General features: G+C 48.4%; 1 protein-coding gene across 1 annotated transcript; it reads right to left on the bottom strand.

Moving 5' to 3' along the window:
• Window positions 1-1807: 1807 nt before the first annotated feature.
• MAPK7 (mitogen-activated protein kinase 7) lies at window positions 1808-16453 on the bottom strand. Its single transcript, XM_077447103.1, has 7 exons — window positions 16310-16453; window positions 12936-13155; window positions 12617-12782; window positions 9527-10713; window positions 7057-8009; window positions 6650-6777; window positions 1808-4132 (listed from the first exon to the last, which is right to left on the bottom strand). Exons 2-7 carry the CDS (start codon window positions 13147-13149, stop codon window positions 3979-3981), a joined length of 2802 nt encoding a protein of 933 aa, XP_077303229.1. The 5' UTR covers window positions 13150-13155; window positions 16310-16453; the 3' UTR covers window positions 1808-3978.
• Between the last annotated feature and the right edge of the window lie 3832 nt (window positions 16454-20285).

Genomic DNA, 20285 nt, shown 5'->3' with positions numbered 1-20285 from the left:
CCGAGAGGTGCTGGCGTGAAGATGTTAATCGCCCAGTGAAAATCTGCCGCAAGTGTAAACGAGGTTGTAAAGGTTTGTTTTTTATTTTCTACATACAGTGGTGTGAAAAAGTGTTTGCCCCCTTCCTCATTTCCTGTTCCTTTTGCATGTTTGTCACACTTAAGTGTTTCGGAACATCAAACCAATTTAAACAATAGTCAAGGACAACACAAGTAAACACAAAATGCAATTTGTAAATGAAGGTGTTTATTATTAAAGGTGAAAAAAATCCAAACCATCATGGCCCTGTGTGAAAAGTGATTGCCCCCCTTGTTAAAACATACTATAACTGTGGTTGTCCACACCTGAGTTCAATTTCTCTAGCCACACCCAGGCCTGATTATTGCCACACCTGTTCACAATCAAGGCATCACTTAAATAGGAGCTGCTTGACACAGTAAGGTCCACCAGAAGATCCTTAAAAGCTACACATCATGCCGAGACCCAAAGAAATTCAGGAACAATTGAGAAAGAAAGTAATTGAGATCTATCAGTCTGGAAAGGGTTATAAAGCCATTTCCAAAGCTTTGGGAATCCAGCGAACCTCAGTGAGAGCCATTATCCACAAATGGCGAAGACATGGAACAGTGGTGAACCTTCCCAGGAGTGGCCGGCCGCCCAAAATTACCCCAAGAGCGCAGCGACGACTCATCCAAGAGGTCACAAAAGACCCCACAACAACGTCCAAGGAACTGCAGGCCTCACTTGCCTCAGTTAAGGTCAGCGTTCATGCCTCCACCATCAGGAAAAGACTGGGCAAAAATGGCCTGCATGGCAGAGTTCCAAGGAGAAAACCACTGCTGAGCAAAAAGAACATCAAAGCTCGTCTCAATTTCTCCACAACACATCTTGATGATCCCCAAGACTTTTGGGACAACATTCTGTGGAGCGATGAGACAAAAGTGGAACTCTTTGGAAGGTGTGTGTCCAAGTATATCTGGCGTAGAAGGAACACTGCATTTCATAAAAAGAACATTATACCAACAGTAAAATATGGTGGTGGTAGTGTGATGGTCTGGGGCTGTTTTGCTGCTTCAGGACCTGGAAGACTTGCCGTGATAAAAGGAACTATGAATTCTGCTGTCTACCAAGAGATCCTGAAGGAGAATGTCCGACCATCTGTTCGTGTACTCAAGCTGAAACGAACTTGGGTTCTGCAGCAGGACAATGATCCTAAACACACCAGCAAGTCCACCACCGAATGGCTGAAGAAAAACAAAATGAAGACTTTGGAGTGGCCTAGCCAAAGTCCTGACCTGAATCCTATTGAGATGTTGTGGTATGACCTTAAAAAGGCCGTTCATGCTCGAAAACCCTCTAATGTAACTGAATTAGGACAATTCTGCAAAGATGAGTGGGCCAAAATTCCTCCAGGACGCTGTAAAAGCCTCATTGCACGTTATCGCAAACGCTTGGTTGCAGTTGTTGCTGCTAAGGGTGGCCCAACCAGTTATTAGGTTTAGGGGGCAATCACTTTTTCACACAGGGCCATGATGGTTTGGATTTTTTTTCACCTTTAATAATAAACACCTTCATTTACAAATTGCATTTTGTGTTTACTTGTGTTGTCCTTGACTATTGTTTAAATTGGTTTGATGTTCCGAAACACTTAAGTGTGACAAACATGCAAAGGAACAGGAAATGAGGAAGGGGGCAAACACTTTTTCACACCACTGTAGGTTCCTTTAAGCTAATGCATTGTTGGTTCACTTACCTTTTCCTTCAATTTCCCTTCTAAATGTTTTTTTTCTTTGTCTGAATTTCTCACTTCCTGTTTCTCCTCAGTAAACTTCTCACCATCACCCGAATGGTGTTTAGTCAGCCAGAACAGCTTACTGAGGAGGAACAGGAAGTGAGAAATTCAGACAAAGAAAACCAAGAAAAAAAAAAACATTTAGAAGGGAAATCGAAGGAAAAGGAAAGTGAACCAACAATGCACTAGCTTAAAGGAACCTATTTAGAAAATAAAAAACGAACCTCTACAACCCCTTTAATGTATCTGTAGTATATAATTCTCTGCCATGTGGCCTTGTAGATCCAGAATGGGGGTCCCTTCAGCCCTAAAGAGGTTCTTTAGTCTCCCCCCAAGCCAAAAAAATAAAAGTTAGCAGCTAAAAATACAATAGCTGTCAACTTTTAATAAAAGGACACTTACCTGCGCAGGGATCCAGAGCTGTCCTCACCCGGGCTGGTTCTTCGCTAGTTTTCAGGGTCCCCAGCACCACCATGATAACTGTGGGAAGCCCGCTGTGACTCCTCCACACTGTGAAGACGCGAGCCATGCTGCGCCCTGACAATGGTCCCACAGCCTTCTGGGACCCATGATGTGTCCCGAGAGACTCCTGGTGGGACTTTGATCACCTAGGCAATCTGGGCAGAAGTGGGAGCAGGTACCTGTCAAAACCAGGTACCCCCCCCCCCCCCCGAAAAAAAAAAAGTTGAAGGTAGGTGGTGGAGGAGGCAGAGATGCAGAACTTCCCTTTAGGGGGGTGAAGTTCTGCTTTAAGCCCTTGCATTGGATTTACAGCTGTTGACATTCTGGGGATGATTTACTAAAACTGGAGAGGGCAAAATCTGGTGCCGCTCTGCATAGAAACCAATCAGCTTGCAGGTTTTATTGTCAAAGCTTAATTGAAGAAGCTGAAGTTAAAAGCCGATTGGCTCCCATGCACAGCTGCAACAGATTCTGCACTCTGCCATTTTAGTAAATCAATCCCTATGGGGTCTATTTAAAAAATTTTGCTGTGCGAATCCCTCAGCAGTCTTATGATTAATCCCCGGAATTTGTCCAATGTGTGTATTCTCTGTGATCGTCAGCTCCACCTGGTGACCATAATGCGGTATAACAGGTTGTGGTATTTCAGGAAAATACTGCATCATGGCCACTAGATGGAGCTGATGATCCTAGGAAATACAGACATTAAACACACTATGGGGATTATTCAGGACAGATATGCGAGTGCTTTTTATAAAAAAAAAAGGTTTTCAGGTAGGTGGACAATTCCTCAAATTCAAATGCACATACAGATTTATAGGCACGTTGAGAAGTTTTGAAGGCTTTTGTCCATGTTCACCGGTCCAGGTGGCTCAGTGCACCTTGGTCATACGATATCGAAGGGGACCCGTCACTCATACATGATAAAAGCAGTGGTCAACTTTGTAAGTCTTTTCCTCTATAGGGCCTTCAGTGAAGCTCAAACATGTGTAAAGGACAGGTGCTCATGCAGCAGACAAACCATATAGATGAGGGGGTCACCGGAGTGTGTGGTAATCCTTTGACTTGGTGACCACACACACACACACACACACATGCAGAACAGTGCACGGTGCTGCAGCTCCTGGATCTGCTATGGCAGAAGAGTTGACATCCTGCCGACCCAAGCGATACGTAACCTGGAGTGTGAGACGATGGGTGCGCTCCCGATTCTCGTCAGATTTCATCCTCTATTGTCTTTCCATGCAAGAATAAGTCTGTACACAAGCATAGACCTCTTATAACAGTCCAGATTTGGCTCCTGCAGACTACGAGGCCCTCACCTACCAAGAGTGTCTGGAAGAAGAACTGCCAGTGTTGTCCACAGAAATACCAGCTGAAATCAGGCTTGTAGTGGGAGGAGCAGTCTTTTAATATGGATGTGGAAGTACCTAGGTTACCCTACCGGAGGGAAGGACTCAGGGTGGTGCCACCAGTGTGGTGATGACTACTAAGGGGCCAACGAGCTTACAGGAGGCACTCCAGGACTAGAAGGTGAGGGATTTCAGTTGGGCGTCTTTAGCCATACCTTATTTTAATAACTGAAAGTTGCCCTTTAAGTCCTCCTTTGATCAGTGCTCATAGATCTGGCTGGTGGCCAGGAGCAGATCAGACAGTTCTCATATCAGACATACAGGATAAGTCAAGGTTCTGTCCCTCCATGGAGACCTTCGTCCTGCGCGTCCTTAGCTGTCTTGGAGGTCAGGAATGTCGGAGAGGATCATGGGAGATCCCAGCTGCAGGTCTTCCTGGAGGGCGGTCAGGTCTGCGGGATTCATGCGATGAACCTCCAGCCAATCGGCTAAGAGCGATGCTGAAAGAGGGGCGGAGTCTACCAGGCTGAAAGAGACATAGACGCGGTGTCAAGAAACAGGCCTACAAATGTGGATGAATAAATCCCCGACATGTCAAATTATAGAATAACAGGGACCCATTGAACATTACCAAGCCCTGATAAAGGGGGGCCCACTGAACAGTACCATATATGATAAATGGGGACCCACTGAACAGTACCAAGCAATGATCAAGGGGGACTCACTGAACATTACCAAGCCCTGATGAAGGGGGGAACCACTGAACAGTACCAAGCCCTGATAAAAGGGGGACCCACTGAACAGTACCAAGCCCTGATAAAAGGGGAACCCACTAGACAGTACCAAGCACTAATGAAAGGGGAACCCACTGAAAAGTACCAAGCACTAATGAAAGGGGGACCCATTGGACAGTGCCAAGCCCTGATGAAAGGGGGACCCACTAGACAGTACCAAGTCCTAATGAAAGGGGGACCCACTAGACAGTACCAAGTCCTAATGAAAGGGGGACCCACTAGACAGTACCAAGCACTAATGAAAGGGGGACCCACCGGACAGCACCAAGCCCTGATGAAGGGGGACCCACAGGACAGTACCAAGCCCTGATAAAAGGGGGACCCACTGCATAGTACCAAGCACTAATCAAAGGGGGACCCAATGGACAGTACCAAGCCCTGATGAAAGGGAGACCCACTGAACAGTACCAAGCACTAATGAAAGGGGGACCCACTGAACAGTACCAAGCACTAATGAAAGGGGGACCCACTGGACAGTACCAAGCCCTGATAAAGGGGGACCCACTGAACAGTACCAAGCACTAATGAAAGGGGGACCCACTGAACAGTACCAAGCACTAATGAAAGGGGACCCACTGGACAGTACCAAGCCCTGATGAAGGGGGACCCACTGGACAGTACCAAGCCCTGATGAAAGGGAGACCCACTGAACAGTACCAAGCACTAATGAAAGGGGGACCCACTGGACAGTACCAAGCCCTGATAAAGGAGGACCCACTGGACAGTACCAAGCCCTGATGAAGGGGGACCCACTGAACAGTACCATATATGATAAATGGGGACCCACTGAACAGTACCAAGCAATGATCAAGGGGGACTCACTGAACATTACCAAGCCCTGATAAAGGGGGGGACCACTGAACAGTACCAAGCCCTGATAAAAGGGGGACCCACTGAACAGTACCAAGCCCTGATAAAAGGGGAACCCACTAGACAGTACCAAGCACTAATGAAAGGGGAACCCACTGAAAAGTACCAAGCACTAATGAAAGGGGGACCCATTGGACAGTGCCAAGCCCTGATGAAAGGGGGACCCACTAGACAGTACCAAGTCCTAATGAAAGGGGGACCCACTAGACAGTACCAAGTCCTAATGAAAGGGGGACCCACTAGACAGTACCAAGCACTAATGAAAGGGGGACCCACCGGACAGCACCAAGCCCTGATGAAGGGGGACCCACAGGACAGTACCAAGCCCTGATAAAAGGGGGACCCACTGCATAGTACCAAGCACTAATCAAAGGGGGACCCAATGGACAGTACCAAGCCCTGATGAAAGGGAGACCCACTGAACAGTACCAAGCACTAATGAAAGGGGGACCCACTGAACAGTACCAAGCACTAATGAAAGGGGGACCCACTGGACAGTACCAAGCCCTGATAAAGGGGGACCCACTGAACAGTACCAAGCACTAATGAAAGGGGGACCCACTGAACAGTACCAAGCACTAATGAAAGGGGACCCACTGGACAGTACCAAGCCCTGATGAAGGGGGACCCACTGGACAGTACCAAGCCCTGATGAAAGGGAGACCCACTGAACAGTACCAAGCACTAATGAAAGGGGGACCCACTGGACAGTACCAAGCCCTGATAAAGGGGGACCCACTGGACAGTACCAAGCCCTGATGAAGGGGGACCCACTGAACAGTACCAAGCACTAATGAAAGGGGGACCCACTGAACAGTACCAAGCACTAATGAAAGGGGGACCCACTGGACAGTACCAAGCCCTGATGAAGGGGGACCCACTGAACAGTACCAAGCACTAATGAAAGGGGGACCCACTGGACAGTACCAAGCCCTGATGAAAGGGAAACCCACTGAACAGTACCAAGCCCTGATGAAGGGGGACCCACTGAACAGTACCAAGCACTAATGAAAGGGGGACCCACTGGACAGTACCAAGCCCTGATGAAAAGGAAACCCACTGAACAGTACCAAGCCCTGATGAAAGGGAAACCCACTGAACAGTACCAAGCACTGATAAAGGGGGACCCACTGAACAGTACCAAGCCCTGATGAAAGGGGGGCCCACTGGACAGTACCAAGCCCTGATGAAAGGGAAACCCACTGAACAGTACCAAGCCCTGATGAAAGGGGGGCCTACTGGACAGTACCAAGCCCTGATGAAAGGGGGACCCAATGAACAGTACCAAGCACTGATGAAGGTGAATCCATTAAAAAGGGACTGAGCCCTGATGAAGGGGGAACCACTAATCCCTTCCAAGCCCTAAATAACCATCTTACCTCTCGCGGCTCTCTGATGCCATATCAAAGGACTGGTTCAGGAACTCCTCAAGATCGAAGCCCAATCCGTACCCAGCACCACTTCCTTTTGGTGTGACAGAGAAGACGGGGGGCAGGACATCCTCTACCTGGGAGTGTTCAGGGAAAATCAGTAGAAAAAAATTGTGTTTGAAAAACTGCTGTACAAATATCACATGGCATATAAAAATTGCAACACCCCCTGTTTTATTCTCTAGGGCCTCTGTTTAAAAAATATATAATGTTTGGGGGTTGGAAGTAATTTTATAGCACAAAATACTGATTTTTAGTATCAGAACTTTCCTGGTCTTGACTGGTAAGTTGCAACATATCACATTTCTTGTGTTTAGGTTTAGTGTTCTGAGGGACGCATTGATTGACGCTCCTACCTGAGACTTTGAGAACTGTTGGGTCACCAGGTTGATATCTGGAGAGATGGAGGTCGAGGGGTCGGTTGCGTTGAAGGTGGTGGGTCGGAGAGGTGTCAGATCTTGAGGCTTGGGCTCTTCTTGAACGCGACAATCCACCCCACCGGGGAACGTTATTCCAGGGATTTGCGTTGATTGCTCAATGTCAGTGGGGTTGCGTAGGAAGAGCGCGGGATCCACGGCGATGGAATTCCGCTTCCCGTCTCCTGTGTCAGCCGCTGGCCAGCTTTCTTGATGCCCTCCTCTGCTCCATGTTGGGTTGATTCTGGCCTGAGCAGAGAAAGCCCCAGGAAGAACGTGCCCACTGGAAATAAATTTGACATCTGGGGGAAGCTGGCTGGCGATTGGAGGAGCCACTGGCTTCACTTGGGGAGCCAGCACCACAGGGGCAATCTGGAAGGGTGCTGGGGTGGGTGGCACATAATGGAGCAGGTTGGGCACAGGGCAGGGGTTCAGGCACCCTGGAATAAACTGGATATTTGGTGCGACAGTGGGAGCTGAGATGGTTCCGTTCTGCTGGCATCGGACCTCAGGAACTGGATTGAGATTGCCCATGCCAAACACTGTCTGTTGGGGAAGGGGCGGAGTCAGGGTGCCCATGTCTGGACATGGAGCTGGTTTTGGCACGGTTGGGGTTGGGTTGGTGGGAGGCGGGGCCAGCTGGGGAAGCGGCTGTTGCTGCGTCTGGTCAATCATCCGTGTCCACCGTTCCAAAAGGTTCTTGTCATTTTCGCTCAAAATCAACCCGCCAAATCCGTCCGCTTTCTCACGCCGCTCCTTCTCTTTCTGCTTCTTTTCCTTCTCCCGGGCGCGCTCATGCCGCCGTCTCCTCTTCTCCTCCCTTTCACGCTGTCGCTCCTGCGCCGTGATTGGCTTCTTTAATTCAGGGGTCTCAGGAATGGAACTGGGGGCATCTACGGGAGAGACACAAGGACAAGAATTAAGAACAACAGATGCTTACATTATTGGTGTAAAGATACAGGATTGGGGTTTGTGCCCTCATCATCGGGGTGCTTCTAGTAAGCATTGCTTCATCCAGCCATTCTTTTCTTTTTTTTTACCATTTATTTTTGACATTTTTTTTTTAACAACGCTGGCTTGGGTGAAATATCAGGGGTCTAAACAGACCCCTGACATCTCATCTTTGAGACAGAGAGAGAAATTGAGGACACAGATTCCTCAGTCCCTTTCTCTGTAGCCTCAGCTGCACTGAAAATGAATGAACAAAACACAGAGGCTCCTCTTCATTCATAAACTGAAGCATAGTAAACACATGTATTTATAATTTTTGTGCTATAATATATATATATATATATAATTTGATTTTTTTTACTTTCTGCTATAAAACAAATCCAATTTAAAAAAAAAAAAATTCAAAGAAAATTAAATTTCTTCATCAGTTTAGACCAATATGTATTCTGTTACATATTTTTGGTAAAAAAAAAATCCCAATAAGTGTATATTGATTGGTTTGCGCTAAAGTTATCACGTCTACAAAATATGGGATATTTTTATGGATTTTTTTTTTTATTCTAGTAATGGCGGTGATCAGCGTCTTATAGCAGGACTGCAATATTGACACTAACTGACACTTGACACTTTGTGGTAACCAGTGACACTAATACAGTGATCGCTGCTAAAAATGCACTGTCACTGTACTAATGACACTGGCTGGGAAGAGGTTAACATCAGGGGCGATCAAAGGTTTAACCGTGTGCCTAACCTGTGCTTTTTGTGTAGTGTGTGTGATGTGCTTTTAATAAGGGATGTGATGGATTTTCTTCCCTGCTTTGCAGAGAAATAAAATCCATTACATCCCCTCTGTCAGGACGGAGATCTGCTTTGTTTACATAGGCAGAGCTCCATTGAGCCTCTCACCTCTCCAATTAGTGAGTGCCTGCGGACAACCATTGGCCCGCACCCGCTGATAGATAGAGATAGATATATATATATATATATATATATATATATATATATATATATATATATATATATATAAATAAATAAATAAATAAAACACACACACACATACATGTGATTCTGCACCGAACGGCTGCCCTGTAGCAGTAAACCTGCTATAGGGCAGTTGGGAAGTGGTTAAACATAATGTACAGGCTTGTGAGGATAGGCTCTGTTTACAGACACTTTATTTTACATTAAACACAGTGTACAGGCTTGCGTGGATAGGCTTTGTTTACAGACACTGCATTTTACATTAAACACAGTGTACAGGCTTGCGTGGATAGGCTTTGTTTACAGACACTGCATTGTGCATTAAACACAGTGTACAGGTTTGTGTGGATAGGCTTTGTTTACAAACACTGCATTGTGCATTTGAATGTAGCACAAAGAGAAGCAGGCCAGACAGGCCTTCAAGGGGGTAATCCACACAACAAGAATAAAATCAACACTTGAAATGCCTTTAGCTCACCTTTGGATTTGTTGCGCAGGGCCGACTTCAGTAGAGCAGCTTTCAGCGCCGCCTTGGTGTCATCAGAAATAGCGCCCTCTCTCTTTGGCACCGGCTCGGGGTCAGTCTTAATCGCTGGAGCCTCCTCTTTCACCTCCGTACTTTCTCTCGTTGGCACAATATCCTCAATCTCCGAGGGAGAGGTCAGGTCGATGGTTTCCGGCTTCACGGGAGCTCTTGGTGACTCCATGGGGAAATCGCCTCTTTCCCTGGCGGAGTTGGCACTTGGCATATCCACATCGAACCCTTGAGGGGGCGGCGGGAGCGGCGGTGACTGAAAGTCATCTGACCTAACGATGTGGTCGGTCACCGGGCCCTCGTCTGCTGGTTTCAGGATGGGTTTAAAGCTGATCTGCCGTCGGATGCCCTCTCTCCTCTGGTGGAAACTGTCTATCTCAGCCACAATGGCCTCTTTGATCTGCTCTTTGGTCAGGATCTGCTTGTCAAAGTCAAAGTCAAACGCTGGCACGCATTCGGGCTCGTCGTCCGGGTCGTGGTACTTGGATAGAAAAGGGTGCCGCAGGGCCTCGCACACGGATATCCGCTCGCGCGGGTCAAACCTCAACATTTTGGAGAGCAGATCCAAGGACTTCCTGTCTCCTTGAGGGTACAGACTCGTCCAGGGTACCGGCTGGCGAGAGGGCAAGCTCTGGATGTACGCTCGTACCCTCTCTGCTCCGATGGCTCGGATCACCTGGCTGGATGGTGTCCCAAGCACCGTCATGATGAGCTGAAGCTGGTGGATATAGTTCTTGCCAGGGAAGATCTGTTTGCGGCCCAGCATTTCGGCGAAGATGCAGCCCACGGACCACATGTCGATGGCCTGAGTGTACTCGTGGAGCGACAGCATGAGCTCCGGGGCGCGATACCAGCGGGTGGCCACGTACTCCGTCATGAAGTATTTGTACTCGTCGGGCTTGGTGCAAAGTCCTCGGGCCATGCCAAAGTCGCCAATCTTCAGCTCACAGTTCTCATTGATCAGAAGGTTACTTGGCTTCAGGTCGCGGTGGAGAACGTTTGCTGAGTGGATGTATTTTAGACCCCTCAACAGTTGGTACAGGAAGTAGCGGGCGTGTTCTAACGTCAGGGGCTGCGAGGAGTGGATGATCTGGTGAAGATCACTCTCCATGAGATCCAGCACCACGTACCTGAAGATCAGGGGGAAAAAAAAAGAAAGAAATACTTTAAGAGCAGTGAAAATAGGCCATCATGAGATCATATGTTTAGCCCAGGCACTGTATATCCTTCATGCCCGACATACAGCATGTAGACCGTGTGCAGTCTACAGACTCTCTCTCTGTATGGGTTGTCACGTCCTGGGCATTATTAACAACCTGTTGGGCACCAGTGCAGACAGGCTGTGGGATGACGGGTGATGGGGCGCTCCCTACACCTGGCACTAAAATAAAGCCAATGCAGTCAGGCACAAGTTTACTCCGCCCAACAGTAGAAGTACAGACCTGGTAAGTAAACGACGACTGGGGTTATATAACCCTTCCACTGACCACCAATGGTGGAGTGGGGTTGGAGTGGAGTGAGTGTTAACAGCACTGCCAATGACCACCAATGCGGGGAGGAAGTTTTAGAAAAAAAAAAAGGGGGGGGGGGGTGCTAAACAGCCTGGCCATTCACCCCCAATAGAGAGCCCATGGAGAGATCAATGTCCCCCCTCACCCAGAAATAGAAAAATGTATGTGTCCCCCCGCACCCAGGAATGGAGAGATGGTTATCCCCCGTGACTTAGGAATGGAAACATCTCTATCTCCCTTCACTCAGGAATGGAGAGATTGCTAATCCCCTTTACCCAAGGAGGAAGAGATCAATGTTCCTCCTCACCCCAGAATGGAGAGTTCGCTATCCCCCCTCACCCAGGAATGGAGAGTTCGCTATCCCCCATCACCTGGCAATGTAGAGTTCACTACCCCCACACCCAGGAATGGAGAGATCATTATCTCCCCTCACCCAGGAACGGAGAGCTCTGTATCCCCTCCTCACCCAGGAACGGAGAGCTCTGTATCCCCTCCTCACCTAGGAATGGAGAGCTCTCTATCCCCCATCATCTAGGAATGGAGAGGTCTCTACCCCCCATCATCTAGGAATGGAGAGGTCTCTATCCCCCTTACCCAGGAATGGAGAGATCATTATCTCCCCTCACCCAGGAACGGAGAGATCATTACCCCCACCCAGGAATAGAGAGATCATTACCCACCCCCACTCAGGAATGGAGAGATCATTATTCCCCCCTCACCCAGGAGTGGAGAGATCATTATCTCCCCCTCACCTAGGAGTGGAGAGATCATTATCTCCCCTCACCCAGGAATGGAGATCATTATCTCCCCCTCACCCAGGAATGGAGATCATTATCTCCCCCTCACCCAGGAATGGAGATCATTACCCCCCCCCCTCACCCAGGAATGGAGATCATTACCCCCCCCCCCTCACCCAGGAATGGAGATCATTACTCCCCTCCACACCTAGGAATTGAGAGCTCTCTATCCCCCCTCACCAAGAAATGGAGAGCTCTCTATCCCCCCTCACCAAGGAATGGAGAGCTCTCTATCCCCCCTCACCAAGGAATGGAGAGCTCTCTATCCCCCCTCACCAAGGAATGGAGAGCTCTCTATCCCCCCTCACCCAGGAATGGAGAGCTCTCTATCCCCCCTCACCAAGGAATGGAGAGCTTTCTATCCCCCCTCACCCAGGAATGGAGAGATTATTATCCCCCCTCACCCAGGAACAGAGAGATCATTACCCCCCCCCCTCCCACCCAGAAATGGAGATCATTACCCCCCTCACCCAGGAATGGAGAGCTCTGTATCTCCTCCTCAACTAGGAATGGAGAGCTCTCTACTCCCCCCTTCAGGAATGGAGAGCTCTCTACTCCCCCTTCAGGAATGGAGAGCTCTCTATCTCCCATCACCCAGAAATAGAGAGCTCTCCACCCCCCATCTAGAAATTGAGAGCTCTGTATCTCCCCTCACCCAGGAATGGAGATGTCATTATTCCCCCCCCCCCCCCGCACGAGAAGAAAATGAAATGAACGGTTCTTACACAGATTTGAACTCAGAATAAGGCACAGATGGCTTCAGGATGTCTTTGATGGCGATGACGTTGTCATGTTTGAAGTGCTTCAGAATTTTCAGTTCTCGTAACGTTCGCTTGGCGTGCGTCACCACATCAAAGGCGTTGGGGATCTTCTTAATGGCGACCTTCTGACCTGTAGAGGAACGGGAACATATATACCATATAATGTATCATATACAAACACACATGCATATACACATATATATATATATATATGCACACACACACACATATATATAAAATACTGTACATATATATATTAAACGCAGTATAAAATCATGGTTACCGGTGCCCTTCCTGCGAGCGGACGACACCACGCCATAAGCTCCAGTGCCGATCGTCTCGATGATCTCGTATTCATCTCCCACATCGAAGGTAATGTCGAAGGAGCGCTCTTTCAGGATGGCGAGGTTCTTGGCCGTGGTGGACGTGCAGTGAGACGCTTCCAGCTTGGATGGTTCTCTGTCCTGCGCAGGATTTCCGGGTTTCTTCTCCGCCATGGCTGCCTGCAAGAAGAAGAAGAGAGTGAGAAGAGCCTTGAATGGGAAGAACAGGGAACACCAACCAACACAACCCCGGTGTGTGTGTGTGTGTGTACAATATCCTCTAGTTTTGCACATAATTTTTATTTTTATTAAACACATGGTTTATATTCTTCACAACCCTGATGAAAAAACATGAAGGTTTACAGCCCCTTTAAATTTTGCACGTGATCTCTGAGCGTTTTCCTGCACAGGAAAAGCGTCTGCTTGCACTTTTTTGAGGCATCATTAACAAAGACTGGCAATTCACGCGTTACCGCATTATGGCCACTAGATGGAGCTGAGGATCTGAGCAGATAAATACATCTTAGTAAGAAATTATACAATGTAACAGCTCTGTAAAATGCTGGAGGAAAGTAGCCAATCAATGGGAATCCTGTAGTAGTCATTGTTACATTTGTTTGCCCATTCCCTCCAGTGTCCTCTAGGAGGATACATTGTATCTCTTCTCACCGAGGTGTGATTATTTCCTATGGTCTCCAGCGCCATCAGGTGGCCATATTTAAACACAGGAGAGAATGGAGCATCCTCAGAGAGGCTGACTACTTCCCTGTACACAGAGCTTCATTGGACCAAGAGCTGTGCAAAATATTTTAGAAATACACCCATTTAATATATAGGAGTGAGGACATCTTGTGGTGAAAAAGGGGTACTGCGGGGGGGAGAAGTGCAGCTGTGATGTCTTTCTATTTAAACATCTCCCTGTGCAGGAAAGAGAACCTGTCACCGCATTTCATTCTTACAGTCTCCATTATACACCCCTCCCCCAATACCAATCTGAGGGTGTACTCCCATTATATACACCCCCAGTGAGGGCGTACCTCCATTATATACCCCCAGTGAGGGTGTACCTCCGTTATATACCCCCAGTGAGGGTGTACCCCATTATATACCCCCAGTGAGGGTGTACCCCCATTATATACCCCCCTATGAGGGTGTACCCCCATTATATCCCCCCAGTGAGGGTGTACCCCCGTTATATACCCCCAGTGAGGGTGTACCCCGTTATATATCCCCAGTGAGGGTGTACCCCGTTATATACCCCCATTAAATACACCCCAGTGAGGGTGTACCCTGTTATATACCCCCAGTGAGGGTGTACCTCCAGTATATACACCCCAGTGAGGGTGTACCTCCAGTATATACACCCCAGTGAGGGTGTACCCCCATTATATACCCCCAGTGAGGGTGTACCCCTGTTATATACCCCCAGTGAGGGTGTACCCCCGTTATATACCCCCAGTGAGGGTGTACCCCCATTATATACCCCCAGTGAGGGTGTACCCTGTTATATACCCCCAGTGAGGGTGTACCCCCATTATATACCCCCAGTGAGGGTGTACCCCGTTATATATCCCCAGTGAGGGTGTACCCCGTTATATACCCCCATTAAATACACCCCAGTGAGGGTGTACCCTGTTATGTACCCCCAGTGAGGGTGTACCTCCAGTATATACACCCCAGTGAGGGTGTACCTCCAGTATATACACCCCAGTGAGGGTGTACCCCCATTATATACCCCCAGTGAGGGTGTACCCCTGTTATATACCCCCAGTGAGGGTGTACCCCCGTTATATACCCCCAGTGAGGGTGTACCCCCATTATATACCCCCAGTGAGGGTGTACCCCTGTTATATACCCCCAGTGAGGGTGTACCCTGTTATATACCGCCAGTGAGGGTGTACCCCCATTATATACCCCCAGTGAGGGTGTACCCCTGTTATATACCCCCAGTGAGGGTGTACCCTGTTATATACCGCCAGTGAGGGTGTACCCCCGTTATATACCCCCCAGTGAGGGTGTACCCTGTTATATACCCCCAGTGAGGGTGTACCCCATTATATACCCCCAGTGAGGGTGTAACCCGTTATATACCGCCAGTGAGGGTGTACCCCCATTATATACACCCCAGTGAGGGTGTACCCCGTTATATAAACCCAGTGAGGGTGTACCCCCATTATATACACCCCAGTGAGGGTGTACCCCGTTATATACCCCCCAGTGAGGGTGTACCCCGTTATATACCCCCAGTGAGGGTGTACCCGTTATATATCGCCAGTGAGGGTGTACCCCATTATATACACCCCAGTGAGGGTGTACCCCGTTATATACCCCCAGTGAGGGTGTACCTCCATTATATACACCCCAGTGAGGGTGTACTCCCGTTATATACCCCCAGTGAGGGTGTACCCCGTTATATATCGCCAGTGAGGGTGTACCCCCATTATATACACCCCAGTGAGGGTGTACCCCGTTATATACCCCCAGTGAGGGAGTACCCCCATTATATACACCCCAGTGAGGGTGTACCCCGTTATATACCCCCAGTGAGGGTGTACCCCGTTATATACAGCCAGTGAGGGTGTACCCCCATTATATACCCCCCAGTGAGGGTGTACCCCGTTATATATCGCCAGTGAGGGTGTACCTTCATTATATACCCCCCAGTGAGGGTGTACCCTGTTATATACCCCCAGTGAGGGAGTACCCCCATTATATACACCCCAGTGAGGGTGTACCCCGTTATATACCCCCAGTGAGGGTGTACCCCGTTATATACAGCCAGTGAGGGTGTACCCCCATTATATACCCCCCAGTGAGGGTGTACCCTGTTATATACCCCCAGTGAGGGTGTACCCCGTTATATACCCCCAGTGAGGTTGTACCCCCACTGAGGGTGTACCCCTGTTATATACCCCCGGTGAGGGTGTACCTCCATTATATACCACCCAGTGAGGGTGTACCCTGTTATATACCCCCAGTGAGGGTGTACCCCCATTATATACCCCCGGTGAGGGTGTACCTCCGTTATATACCCCCAGTGAGGGTGTACCCCTGTTATATACCCCCGGTGAAGGTGTACCTCCATTATATACCCCCGGTGAAGGTGTACCTCCATTATATACCCCCAGTGAGGGTGTACCCCGTTATATACGCCCGGTGAGGGTGTACCCCCATTATATACTATTTTCCCTCCTCAGTGAAGGGGGCCGCACAGTTTCTACTTCTGTACACAGACATTGTAAGCGGAGAGCAGCCCTCACACTCCCGGACCTACACACCCCACCCCTCCACACACGGGAGAGTCGGGCACAGCGGCCCCTTTAAGAGAACTCACCCAGCGGCCGAGCCGCCGCAGGACCCGGATGTTCGGCGGAGAGCGGAGGGCGGGGCCAGAGTCACCGCTGTCCACAGAACACCAAGCGCCTCCACCAATCAGAGGCGAGGAGAACGCCGAGCGACTGGGGGAAGAGAAGAGAGCGTAGGGAGGCGTGTCCTGTTTCTAGGAAACGGGGGAGGCCGAGCCCGCCCATTCTCGGGAAGCATCTCGGACACAGAGGGGGCGCGGTACTTTAGCATAGGGGGCGGAGCTGGCCTTCTAGAGGGGGGTGTAGCGATGGGCGGGGCCTCTCTGGCGCTTTCCTCGTCCATCGGCCACGTGGTCTGATGTCTCTTCCAGCGTGTGAGATCCGGGGGCGGGGCCAGAGGGGTCACCGGATGGGCTGATTGGCTGATTCCTCTAGCTCTGTGTCCCCCCCCTCCATGGCAGACATGATGGAGCTGATGTAATCCAAAAAGTCTGGGACAATGAACGCCCACCACAGTCACATGGCACCAGATCAGGCCTTATACTGCACAGATCTATTGGAGATTGTATGGTGTATGGGGGCTCTACGTGAGATTGTACAATCAGATTGTATGGAGATCTTACATGAGATTGTACAATCCGATTGTATAGTATTTGGTCAGCCTAAAGCACCCCACGCATCGTACAATTTGATTGTATGATCTCCTTTAAGGTTAATGCACGCCCCGTATTCTTTTAGATGACTGAAAAGCAGCAGAAAAAACAAAATTCTGTGTTTTTTTGCACTTGGATTTATTACGTTCTATTGGCCGGAATATTCACCCCTTTATGCCGGTGCCCCTTGGCCCCTTTATTGCACCGATGTCTGAGGCTCCAAACACAGGCAAGCGTTCGGAATTGTGGGCCAAATCGCGCCGGAATGCGTTGGAGACGCCATGACTTCTAAGACCCCTTTTCACACTCAGATCGCCCGATCATCAGCGGTATCACCACGCACATAACACATAAACCCCCCCCCCCCCCCCAGCCGAAACACATCAAAACCCACGGAACATATATCCCCCCCCCCCAGAACACATCAACCCCCCCCCCCCCCCCCCGAACACATCATACTTTGTATTCTAAAGGATTTGTCTTTGTACAGAACTCTGGACCCCCCCATTGATACTTTGTATTGTAAGGATCAATTGGATACATTGTACATACAAAGGATACAATTTTGGATGTCCGACCCATTGATACTTTGGGGTTTATTTACTAAAACTGGAGAGTGCAAAATCTGGTGCAGCTGTGCATGGGAGCCAATCAGCTTCCAGGTTTTATTATCAGAGCTTCACTGAACCAGGTGAGAAGTGTCCGGGTGCATTCAACTCCTTTACTTTCTAAGACTATAGAATACCGGACCCTCCCCCTCCCCCCCCATTGATACTTTGTATTCTAAAGGATTTGTCTTTGTTTAGAATTCCGGATGCTCCTCCCCCTGCCATATATATACATTGTATAGAGTTCTCGATGCTCCTCCCCCCATATATACATTGTATAGAGTTCTGGATGCTCCTCCCCCCATATATATACATTGTATAGAGTTCTGGATGCTCCTCCCCCCCATATATACATTGTATAGTAAGAATCTGTTACATTGTATAGAGTTCTGGATGCTCCTCCCCCCATAGATACATTGTATAGTAAGAAATTGTTACATTATATAGAGTTCTGGATGCTCCCCCCCCCCCATATATATATATTGTATATTAAGAATTTGTTACATTGTATAGAGTTCTGGATGCCCCTCCCCCCATAGATACATTGTATAGAGTTCTGGATGCCCCTCCCCCATAGATACATTGTATAGAGTTCTGGATGCACCTCCCCCCTATAGATACATTGTATAGTAAGAATTTGTTACATTGTATAGAGTTCTGGATGCCCCTCCCCCATAGATACATTGTATAGAGTTCTGGATGCCCCTCCCCCATAGATACATTGTATAGAGTTCTGGATGCACCTCCCCCCTATAGATACATTGTATAGTAAGAATTTGTTACATTGTATAGAGTTCTGGATGCCCCTCCCCCATAGATACATTGTATAGAGTTCTGGATGCCCCTCCCCCATAGATACATTGTATAGAGTTCTGGATGCCCCTCCCCCATAGATACATTGTATAGAGTTCTGGATCCCCCTCCCCCCATAGATACATTGTATAGAGTTCTGGATGCCCCTCCCCCTATAGATACATTGTATAGTAAGAATTTGTTACATTGTATAGAGTTCTGGATGCCCCTCCCCCCATAGATACATTGTATAGAGTTCTGGATGCACCTCCCCCCATAGATACATTGTATAGAGTTCTGGATGCCCCTCCCCCATAGATACATTGTATAGAGTTCTGGATGCCCCTCCCCCATAGATACATTGTATAGAGTTCTGGATGCCCCTCCCCCTATAGATACATTGTATAGTAAGAATTTGTTACATTGTATAGAGTTCTGAATGCCCCCAAATTATCAATGGGACGGGATCCAGAATTCGATACAATGTAACAAATTCTTACAATATAAAGTATCAATAAAGAGACATCCAGAATTGTATTCAATGTAATAAATCTTTAGAATACAAAGGGGGGGAGGATTTACTAAAACCGAAGAGTGCAAAATCTGATGCAGCTGAGCATGGGAGCCAATCAGCTTCCAGGTTTTATTGTCAAAGCTTCACTGAACAAGCTGAAGTCAGAAGCTGATTGGCTCCCATGCACAGCTGCACCAGATTGTGCACTCTCCGGTTTTAGTAAATCTCCTCCCCTTTGTATGGGGGGGGAGGAGGAGGATCCAGAACTGTATACAATGTAACACAATCCTTAAAATACAAAGTATCATATGGGGGGGGGGGTGATTCAGAATTCTATACAATGGGGGGTTATTTACTAAAGGAAAATCCACTTTGCACTGCAAGTGCACTTGGAAGTAAAGTGGCTGTAGATCCGAGGGGGACATGCAAGGAAAATAAAAAACAGCATTTTTAGACATAGAGACATCTGGAACAATAGGAGAGACACCCTGGGATAAAAGGAGGGACATCCTGGGATAGAGACATGTGGGACACATGCACATGATTGGATGATAAAATCAGCAGAGCTTCCCCTCATTTCAGATCTACCCCTTAGATTTAGAGTGACTGCACTTCCAAGTGCATTTTCAGTGCAAAGTGGATTTGCCTTTTTTAAATAACCCCCCCCCCCCCCCCCCCCGATGTAACAAATCTTTACAATATAAAGTATCAATAAAGAGACATCCAGCAGTCTATACAATGTAACAAATACAGTGGGGGGGATTTACTAAAACTGGAGAGTGCAAAATCTGGTGCAGCTCTGCATGGCAGCCAATCAGCTTTGAGATTTTATTGTCAAAGCTTCACTGAACAAGCTGAAGTCAGAAGCTGATTGGCTCCCATGCACAGCTGCACCAGATTTTTCACTCTCCAGTTTTAGTAAATCTCCCACCATTGTAGTCTAAAGATTTGTTACATTGTATAGAATTCTGTCCCTTTATTGATACTTTGTTTTCTAAGGATTTGTTTCAGTGATCGCAATCTCTTTTCTCCGCGTTGGTCGCTGTGACCTTCTCGCTGTATCGGGGGGGTCACGTGATTGTCCATTTTCGCGCTCCCCCAGCGCATAACGCAGTGCGGCACTCTGCAGACGCTCCAATAAATAATGGCGTTCTCTCCTCTCTATCCGTCTCGCCTTCCATGAGCGCCCGTCGCCCCCATAATTCCACGTCAGACCCCATTTTCTTTCCACCCCTCCGCCCAGCCGCCCTCTGATCCTCCATCATCCCCCCACCACCACCACGCTCCCCTCCCCCCCTCCGCTCTCCCCTCCTCCCCTCTCTTCCTCCTTCTTCTCCACAAACATGCCATTAACCCCTCACCCTCCTCCTCCCAGATACAATGTAACCACACATGTAGGAAAAAGAGCTTGCAATCTAATCCTAGGGAACACATGGCT

Source organism: Lithobates pipiens, unplaced genomic scaffold (genome assembly GCF_037356315.1).
Source record: "Lithobates pipiens isolate NorthernLeopardFrog02 unplaced genomic scaffold, aLitPip1_a1.2 Scaffold_22, whole genome shotgun sequence".
NCBI lineage: Eukaryota > Metazoa > Chordata > Amphibia > Anura > Ranidae > Lithobates > Lithobates pipiens.
The sequence above is the reverse complement of the archived record's forward strand: the minus strand, read 5'-3'. Positions and strand labels throughout refer to the sequence as shown.

Coding starts and splice junctions, on each gene's coding strand:
- MAPK7 (XM_077447103.1), bottom strand. CDS start 13,149: ATGGCGGAGAAGAAACCCGGAAATCCTGCGCAGGACAGAGAACCATCC. Junction 8,010..9,526: donor CCTGCGCAACAAATCCAAAG/GTGAGCTAAAGG, acceptor TCTCTCCCGTAG/ATGCCCCCAGTTCCATTCCT. Junction 6,778..7,056: donor AACAGTTCTCAAAGTCTCAG/GTAGGAGCGTCA, acceptor GAACACTCCCAG/GTAGAGGATGTCCTGCCCCC.